The sequence below is a fragment of the Gymnoscopelus braueri genome, assembly GCF_963280865.1.
Source record: "Gymnoscopelus braueri genome assembly, chromosome: 23".
In the NCBI taxonomy this organism is placed as follows: domain Eukaryota; kingdom Metazoa; phylum Chordata; class Actinopteri; order Myctophiformes; family Myctophidae; genus Gymnoscopelus; species Gymnoscopelus braueri.
Window position 1 is genome coordinate 40,989,377 of NC_137625.1, and position 10,430 is coordinate 40,999,806.

Genomic DNA, 10,430 nt, shown 5'->3' on the forward strand with positions numbered 1-10,430 from the left:
GTAAAAGTTTGGGAACAAGTGAAGAAGACCACAAAGACGCTCCGGCTCCGCCCTGACGTCATCTTGTTCCGGCACCTGTCACAGTGCGCATGCACATCATCTGGGTCAGTAAGCCACTAACAGTGCTTGTGCTTCTCAAACTCTTTCATGTTAAGGACCCCCAATTGAATGTGGATTTTTTAAAAGTGTTACAGACCGCCCCCCCATACAAGATTTATGTTGTTAAAAAAACACTTCATTTTCTAAAAAATGTGCAGGATTTCTTTTGAAAATAGTATCTACAAGCTCACAACACAATGCACATCTGATGCATTGTGAGCTTGTAGATTACTTTCCACAACCACAACTGATATTAGGGCAAGGCTATATTTCCTAAGTGCAGTGCATTAATATACATTTTATTTCCCTGACTCAATCAAAAGAGCATGCTTAAATTATCCTTAAATTTGATTAAATAGATCCTTTATATGAATGTGTGCAATGAAAAGGAGTGCGACGTGCCAAATTAAATCTCCATTTAGTCTGATTAAGATCAAGAGACACAGGCCTCTTAAAGACCCCTACACACTGTACGATATTAGTGTGGACTTAAAATATATTATAACATGACTTACAAACAGAAATGAAGATCATGTTAAATCTTGGGCCTACCTCCAAACAGTAAAAGACAAGATACATGACAAATGACATTTATTGAACAATTACAAATTACAGGTGTGTATAAAAATACAAACTTCTTTCCTAGAAATAAACAATAGTGTACCTCTCTGGAAAAGACAAAACAAAAACAGCTCAAGGGACCATCATAAACTGGACAACTAAGATGCTTCTTTTGTAGAGAGATAAATAAAAGTGCAAATCTACAATAAATAAAAAGGGGCAAACTACCAAAGCAAATGGAGCCAAGATTAACACAATCTACATCTATGTTGGACCCCTGCTCAGAAATCGTTATAAATGGCAGCATCATAATAAATAACTATTATTAATTACCTTTTTGGACAAGACACTTCACTTACTGCCTGGCAATTTCTTACAGAACTCTGCAGTGCCACCTTCTGGTGGGGAATAATAAATAAATAAAATAAAATTGCACTGAGCTGTTTTGTAGTTTTCCTGGTTATTGTCTATTGAATATTCATTCAGTTATGACAAACATATTTTAGCACACAACTTGGAAATACAGAGAGGCATAAACTGAAACACATCAAAACCGTTCAAAAAAGAAGAAATACAAATTAAGTACCATCTACCCGGCAGGTGGCTGGGGTCACTCCTGACATTTTGCACATTTGCTAGAATCAATAAGGTCATGTCATGGTACAAATGGTATATCCATCATGTGACTTAAACCCATTACCTTTGTTCTTCTTTGAACAACTAACTTAGTTTTTCTCCTTTATTTATATACAAAAATATATTTCCGGGTGGTACATCACTTCCATAGACATAAAATAGCATTTTGTCAAAAGAACATGCAATTCCCATGCAAAGTACCTCCACTGTTTAGTTTTTATGAGCGAGTTCTGCAAACAGGCACAGAACTGGAGTTGACATTCCTTCGAAGGCCTCAGTCAGAAGAACTAAAGCACATTATAAAATCAATGAAAGGACAAACCTGTGCAGGCTTTTTGGTTGGGGGGGAAAGGTAAGGCTTCTCATGACATCATTTGAGTATAAATAGTACCAAGCCTTTTCCAACACAACTAAAAGCCTTTAAGTAGTGGAGGAATAAACAATACAAGGTGCCTCCACTACGGTATCCCCATTGCTATAGGAAATGCACGTCGTAATGTTGACGCCACCTTCTGAGGATTTATTCATTTTAGCTTATATATTGGTCCATGTGAGTTAACAGCTGCATCTAGACCAGTGCTCAAAGTCAGCAATCTCCCTGAATCGTTAATTGTGCTTCCTATGTGCACTGTGATTTTTATTTATTGTGTTTTATCTCGTCTCATAATTTTTTTTGAGCACAAGAGACAAAGTGGAAACTTGACATCTAACTAAGTTGGTGGCCATTGTGCCTTTAAAATAATCACAGTAGCTATGTGAGACACAACCACCTCACCACTCCGAAAATGTACGCTAGCCATGGATTGTCAAACAAAAACAAAACAAAAATGACCTCATACCATGCATCAGAGACATAAGTAGAATGACGTAGTACGGTGAAAGAGTAGAACAAAAATGGAAGGCTGTTTTCATTATGCAGCTCGAGGTTATGGCTCTATCCCAGCAGTAAAGGGTCATTATGAGAGGTCTCCTGGTTTCCATGCAGCTTTTTTTTCAATCCAGCATTTTAGACAATAAACAAAGAGCAGAACAAAAGTATCTTCAAAAGCATAGAATCTCATTACACGGTGACAAGAACAAAGCCAAGGATAGCACTGTAGCCCGGATGATAACACAGATAAATAACAAAACAAAGAAACACTCATCTCTTCAAAGGGATGGGATGGGGGGGTAGTACCCCAACATGATGAGAAAAGGAGTTCCAGCAGCGTGTTGAGGAGAGGGCAATCCGGGGTGAGGCTGGGTGACATTAATAGCTGTCCATTTTCCATTAAAGTGCCATGTTTTATAGTGTCTAGTCAGTATGTCCGTCCACCCATGGAAGACAATACAAAACTCAGTAGAGTCAACACCATTCCTCTCTGCTAGGCTTTTCTTCTTTTGCTTCCATATCGCCTGCTTTCTCCTCCTGCTGCTGCTGAATGTCTTCTGGTATCACCTTGGGGGACTGGGAGCAACTCAGCATTGGAGGGCTTGTCGTATTCCCTCCATTGGCCTGCTGGTGCTCCCCCATCTCCTCCTCCTCCTCCTCCTCCTCTCCTTGCTGTTGCTTCCTCTGACAGCAGGGTTTGTACAGGTGGGGGTCAATGATCACTTCTCCGTACCGTCCCTTGTAGATGATCCCACAGCACACCTTCTGCCTGAAAAACAGCAAAGCAGACACTCAGTATGTATGCATGTGGCAAACACCATGCAAAGTTTGGAAAACGTTGGCAGAATTTGGGGCCTGTTCAGGTAGATAGTTAGGTAGGTAGTTAGGTAGTAGTGATGTGCGGGCCGGCCCGTTGCACACAGGTCCTGCGGGGTTGTCGGGCGGACGGGTCAAGGTTTCAGACGCAATTATCGCGGGCGGGTCAACACACGAAAGAAAAAGCATTCCAGTACCTTCTCCCTCTCCAATTTTGTCTCTACCTCTCTCCCATCTCTCTCCTCCTGGAATCATCTGAGCTTGATTGATTGATTGATTGATTGATGTAGTTTATTTAGAAAGACATGAGAATAGTACATGACAGTACATAACAGTACATGGAAGTACAAATTCACAATACAAGGTCTACTAAACTGGAAACCCTCATTAAGCATAACGCTTGTTTAAGATGAGAACCCCATGCACACAAATCATGATGAAATATAAGAGGCAGGCAGATATACACACTACTATACAGAATGTCATACAATCAGCTTTCAGGTTACTGGTATGACGAGAGAAAAAAATATATAAATATATACAAAAGAGGAAAATGAAGAAGGAGGGGGGGGGGGGTAGGGGGGGGTAGGTTAAGACTTAGACAGGGGCCATTTTCGAATTGCAGCCTCCTGAAAGGTGTATCTTTAGGGCAGTTTTGAAAGTGAGTAGGGTTTTACACTCCTTTACTCCTTTTGGTAGGGCATTCCACATTTTTGCTGAATAGCATGAGAACGAGTTCATACCCTTAGTTGAGCCAAATCTGGGTTGAACATGATCAGTGGAGCTGCCTCTGGTGTTATGATCATGGACTTCATTAACATTTTGGAAGTATTTTGACAAATACAGGGGGATCCCAATGTTGTGGTGTATCTTGAAGACCAGGCCCATAGCAAGTTGCTGTACTCTGTCCTCAACCCTAAGCCATCCAATCCTAGCAAAATGAGCAGGGGTTAGATGGGTTCTGTGATTGAGGCCAAGCTTGTGTTCAATGTGTTGCTTAATTGATCAATTATGCACAGCTGCCTCTAATGATATCCCTGCTGCATGTCAACTTTATATTTGAATGTCCCTTGTAATGCTAATGTAATAGTAGGCCACTCACTGTAACGTTTAATGTTCTCTCATGTAGCCTACACAATTAAAAAGGACAGGAAAAATACTAATTGTCTATACCCTGAGCTAAACCGAACCTGCCTGGTGCTGAATATATGGTTCCGTTCGCTCCCGTTTCCTAATTATGCCTCAACTTCAAGAGCAGAAAGTAAGTTTATGAACGTGCCAAAGTATTGAGAGACTGTCCATTGCCAGTCTGACGATGCCTGCTACTGTTTAGATGCCTCAATAAACTACCTACTCTGCACATCGAAAAACCAGTGGTCACAAAACAACCTGTGATATGTCTTCTTTTATATTCCTGAACCAACAACGGTCGCAATCGTTCAGAAATAGTGTTTGTTCACAAGCTGTCCAGTCGGCTCTCATTCACTGCAAGGTATTTCATCGAACTTCCGGTGCGAGTTTGCCACCCATGAGTGTCATGGTGCATGCCCGGCGTCCAGCACGGCTCTTCCTTAATCTACCTTGGGTGAGACGGGAAAGCGTTTCTTTTGACTGCAGCCTCTTTGTTTTAAATGCCTATGTGACACTGAAAAATAAATATGACTGATCGATGCAAGCTCTGCGATTATTTGTAAACAAAGAGAGACACAAGTAATAGCCTATGGCCTACACCCGCTGACCAAGAACAGTGGCTTTAGTTTTTGACTGTTGGAAAAGCCACAGCATTAAACTCAAAAGACTAAAGGACGCGCTGTGGATCAAAAACAGCGGAACGACAAGCGCAGAGGATGATCCGTTGATCATTTCATTGCAGATTTATAAGCAGCCTATAGGGCATAGCAGTGGCGGCCGGCCATTTTCTGGTTCCACTTCAAAATAGTCAATGCATTTTTCCCATTGACATTTCCAAAAATATTTATATCAATTATTTTAAGCCTAGAATCAAGCCATCCAGGGTCCTGGTGAATCATGACCATAAAACGTTTGATTCTGTGATTATTATTTTTTGATAACGGCAGAACAAAGGGTATTTATTAAATATAGTATATCATATAATTAAATATAAAATAAATAAATCACAGAAAAAAATGTTTAATGGTCATGATTCACCAGGACCCTGGATGGCTTGATTCTAGGCTTAAATGAATTGATATAAATATTTTTGGAAATGTCAAATGGGAAAAATGCATTGACTATTTTGAAGTGGAACCAGAAAATGGCCGCCACTGCTATGCCCTATTAGCCTCCTACAATATGGCTTGGAAACAGATGGCATTGAACATGAGCTTGGATTTTGGACTTGTGATGCTTCTGAGAGGTACTAACTTGCAAGTTGTACTACAAAATAAACCCACAATTTGTAACCCATTTAGACCTGAGGCTTGGCGCTTGACCATTGGTCTGAGGCCTCGTACACACAGTTAAAACACTCGACGCATGCTTAATGGAGGGGGGGGGAGCCGTTTCGATTCATTCCCTATGGAAGTCACGTGGTTTTGATGAGCTGACTTGTCGCAGGGGAGGAGGGGTGAAGCCATGAAGCCATGCAAGCATGCGTCGAGTGTTTTAACTGTGTGTACGAGGCCTAGGACGTTACCTTTTCCAGTAGGTGAGGTCCAGGAAGGAGAAGGCCGGGGAATGGTCCATGCCGGGCGGGAGCTCGCTGTCCGACCCCTCATCTGACTGGTAGCTGTAGGTGAGTGACTGTGCAGGGGAGGCACTTGAGGTGGTGCTGTGGGCGTCCGAGTCTGTGGAAGTGACATGTCCACAATAGAATTACAGACTGCCATTAAAACTGACCATCAGGATGCACCTGGTCTAGCCTAGAGGATAGGACACACTAGCATTGTGCCCCGATTGCCTCACAACCAAATTTAGTGCTACTTTTTTTTAACCCAGCCTCATGGCATGCACACACCTGATTATGATCCCAAATGTTTCTAAAAGAACATGTACACACCTGCATATGATTCTAATTTTCTAAACATCATACCTGCTATCACATGCACTATCTGTAATATTTACTGTATGTAAATATCTTTATTTGTTTTATTTAACCCGACAAGCTCTTTCCCTTCTGCTCACACAAAAGAAATCTGTGATGTGACAATTAAAGCTGATTCTGACAGATCCCTGCCCCCATTTCCAACATGCTCCTAGCTACATGGACGCATACGGAACTCCTGCCCACTAGGATAGTCATTGGTTTCTTGATATCCAAACAAGAGAACATCAGATAATGGCTTTTTTAAAAGTACTAACGCAGTGTGGAGTATGGTCTGTGTAGCGAGACCCTACACAGACCATAACATATCAGCCAGTATCCCTAAGCATTATTAATATTATATCGTTGCTGTTGGGCAGAAACCTCTTATCTCCATATTTTAACTTTTTATGTTTTTTTCGTCAATGAAAGCCCTACTTGACCATACTACAGTGTCACACAAAAGTATAAAAAATAGCAGTTTTGGCTTTTGAGCTTGTAGATCTGCCATTTCTAAATTTGAATCCTGAAAAGTAACAGTTTTAGACATACTGAGTATGAGGTTTCCACCCGAAAGCAACAATATGTTTTTTTTAGACTTCACATGATTGGTTTTAAGGGCACATGTGGGTGAAGCAAATTCCAGCCTCGAGTCAAACCTTCTCGCAAATAAAATAAGTGAATAGTTTCCTTACTACTCCTCGTCAGTCCCTTCTGCACCCCACTCTTCTTCTTCTTCTTGATCTTTGTCTTCAGGCTTGAACTGCCTTTTGCATCCACCACCTTGGAGAACAATGCAGAAAAAAAGGTCAGTGATGTCCCAATTCGACCCCTCCCCCCTCCCTCACACACACTAGGTTTGGGATCCAGAACCGGATCCAAGATTGAGGAACCGGAATCGGTTCCATCACATTTGGAACCATTTCTGGCACCGGTTTATCATACTGTCAGAGCTGGTATGTGGACTTGAAGTCTGCTATACAATTACAAAACCAGTGGTTCGCACGCACGCACGCATGCACACACACACGTACGTGAATATTTGAAAGGAGTGAAAGTATTCCTTACATGATTCCAGTTCTTCTTGGATCCTGCCGGAAGTTTTTTCCATCTCTTGACCAGGAGCACGCAGGCGTTACAGATCTCCCCACAGCGCACTTCAGCCAGCCTGCAGCAACAACGGAGGAGCACAATTCCAATCAATTGAAAAGATGTAGACTTAATCTGGCACATGATTAAAAATTACTTGAAAAAGACTGCAAGGGTCGAAATGCTGTATCTGCTACTGTTTGCCGTTAAAAACAATTGGAGCATTTAAAAGTGAGTTATGAGCCCCCATCTTGTTTGACACAAAAATGGCCATAAAATTCCACAAACATTTTCCTAACAGGAGAATAGCCAGTCTACTCCACTTTGACAGCAAAGGTCAACTACTCACAGACCAGCAAGGGTACTTGTGGTTCTGTTCTGGAGGAGGGCGTCTGATAGGGCTGGGCAATATGACTTTTGCCTCGATTATGATTAATGAACCATTATAAAAAAGAATAAGAATAGTAAAAATAGCCGATCTACAAGCTCAGAATGCATCGTGATACGACGAGTTGTGAGCTTGTAGAGCGGCTATTTTCACTATTTTTGTACACCACCGTTGTACAACAAAGTATAATACGGGGTCAAGTGGTTAATCAGACTAATCGATTTAGTAGATTATAAAAATCTATTAGAATTCTATTAGAATTGTTTCGTGTAGATTCCTTCATATATAAAAGGAGAAAAAAAAGATTCCTCTCAATAATTCGATTAACCTACATGAACAAGATGAAGTCGGTTATTGATTCTAAATATAGGTGTTGATATATTTTCAGTTAATTGGCAAGCCCTAGTGCCAAACCACTGACAAGCATTGTGTGTGACTGATTAACTTGTGCGTGTGTGTGTGTTTAATAATAGCTTCATCCCAGGGTATTTTTTTATTTCACCATTTCGCATGTAACCATAGCAATGAATCTTGGCAACCAAGCTGAGTCAGTTGCAGGGGTAAAGTAGAATAACGAGGAGACTGACACCAACTTTTTATAGTCTATGAAGTGAAGAGTTATATGTGAATAAAGATGATATAGAGCTGAGTCAGAGTGATGACTGATGAACTGGACAACACTGACGTTTGTTTCATTGCCCCAACAGCCAAATGGGAAACCTAAATTAAAAAACTGAGCCTAAGAAAAAGGAGGAAAAAACATTACTGCTCCCATTTCAGGCTGGAGAGCATGACGGAGCTCGAGGTCATTATAGTTTTAATTTGTTTTTAGCAGATCTGCAACTCTGCTATTTTCACTATTTTTGATGAAAAATATTGGATATTGACAAAGACTAAAACTAAGGACACTTTCTCTATAATTTGTTAATAATATAGTTTTAGTTAGTTGTGTTAACAAATACAGATACAAATACAAATGAGGCTTTACAAAAAAACTGAAACTGTATCGTTTGTTAACTAAAATGTTTTGTTCATTCCAGTTTTCGCTATTTGAGTGTGGGGCCAATCAATGTCTCACCCAAAGCAGCTTTTGAAGTCCTTCTCATAGCGGGTGCTATCAGTAAACCGGGAGCTGGAAGACTTGGCCCTGCAGATACAGCAGCCATCTACGCTCCGGTACATCTTCGGCTTGTGGAAGCCAAACATCTGCAACATGACATGGAAATAAACATTTCTTTAATGTAAAATTGCAAAGTAGATACAGTTCTTAAAACGTCATTATGCACAGGTATCTCCTATAAGAAAGTCAAGAGCAAAACACCACTGTCGGGCAGAAACCCTCATATCTGCATAATTCATCTTTTCATGATTTATTTTATTAATACCCTACTTAAAAGTGTTCCACACAAAAGTAGTGAAAATAGAAGATCTACAAGCTCACATATTTTCGCTACTTTAATTAAAAAGAAATAATAAAAAAGCAACGGTTTTGGACATACAAGGTGGTTTCCACCCGACGCCAACGAAACGCAGATTGCAATAAATTAAACATCACATCTGCAGACATAGCATAGGCATCCATCTACCCTACACATTTCTAATGTTTTCTTCTGTTGTTCAAGTGGCACAAATGGATCATGGAATTTCGTTATGAGCTGGGTGAGTGTGTGACTCGATCATTTGCGTCGTATACGCAAATGATCATATATACGATCATATATACGCCCCCCCCCCCAACTAGCTGCCTGCCTGGCGGCTGAGGCCAGCCAGACAGGTTAATTAGCAGCCATCATCAGACAGCAGTGGTGTAAAGTAACTAAGTACATTTACTCAAGTTACATCTTAGAGGCAAATATTGTACTTTTACGCCACAGTCTACAATTATTTGAAAACTTTAGTTACTAGTTACTTTGTAGATTATGATTATTATTACAAAACAATGCAGTAACCACTTCAGCCCTCACAATGCATGCGGATCTGCTATTTTCAAAAGATTTTCATACATTTTATACATTTGAAAATATGAAATGGGACCTTCTGCCTAATGAGTACTTTCTACTTTTGGTACTTACTAGTAAGAACATTTTGATACCAATACTTTTGTACTTTTGAATTCCGGACTTTTACTTGTAACAAGAGTATTTCTACATTAAACAGTATGGATACTTTTACTTAAGTAAAACATTTGAGTACTTTTTCCACCACTGTCAGACAGACGGGAACAGAACAGCACGGCCCCGGCTGTCACTGTGCGACACTCTTATGCAACCGTGGTGCTGATGCAAGTGGCGGAGCGCCATGTGCTCACCATGGCCGAGAGAGATGCGGCATCCAAGTGAAGTGATGCTCGATATTATATGATATTATACAGCCACAAACACCGCCTGACGGTTAGCCTTTACTGTCACATTTTTTAAGTATTAATCAAAAAAATCAACAACGCAATAAAAAAATATTGGTTTTAGTAGACAATTGATGTCATTGATGCAAAAAAAGAGAAAGAAAAACTATTTGTAGCCTATTGCTGTATACAACTACACATATGAACACATCTCGATCTTGTCGTTGTATTGTGGACATTTGTAACCACCATTGCCTCAAATAATTCACTTTGAAGGGGTAAATGATGCTGCGTTGAAGCTACAATCGACACTATTGCATAACGATGGCCATACTGAAGCACATGGGTGACCGAAAGACTCGCCCCAAAACACGCTCGCCCCCATTGTACTCTTGTATTCGTTTCACTGAGGTGAGGATAACGTTAGAAATAAGTTTAGGGTTAGGCTATGCATAGTTTTACTGAGGTTATGTTTAGGCATAAGGTTAGGTTAAACCGTTAAGGCATAATTTACTGAGGTTACGTTCAGGAATACCAGGTGAATACCGCCGGATTTGCCCCGGGGCGACTGTGTTTTGGGGCGAGC

General features: G+C 40.6%; 1 protein-coding gene across 1 annotated transcript; it reads right to left on the reverse strand.

The window, feature by feature from the left end:
• Positions 1 to 675: 675 nt before the first annotated feature.
• Positions 676 to 8,709, reverse strand: LOC308079870 (SIN3-HDAC complex-associated factor-like; the record flags this gene model as incomplete). Its single annotated transcript, XM_080421490.1, has 5 exons — positions 676 to 2,936; positions 5,640 to 5,790; positions 6,722 to 6,809; positions 7,095 to 7,194; positions 8,582 to 8,709. The coding sequence occupies 5 exons, from the start codon at positions 8,707 to 8,709 to the stop codon at positions 2,642 to 2,644; spliced, it is 762 nt and encodes a 253-aa protein (XP_080277616.1). The 3' UTR covers positions 676 to 2,641.
• Between the last annotated feature and the right edge of the window lie 1,721 nt (positions 8,710 to 10,430).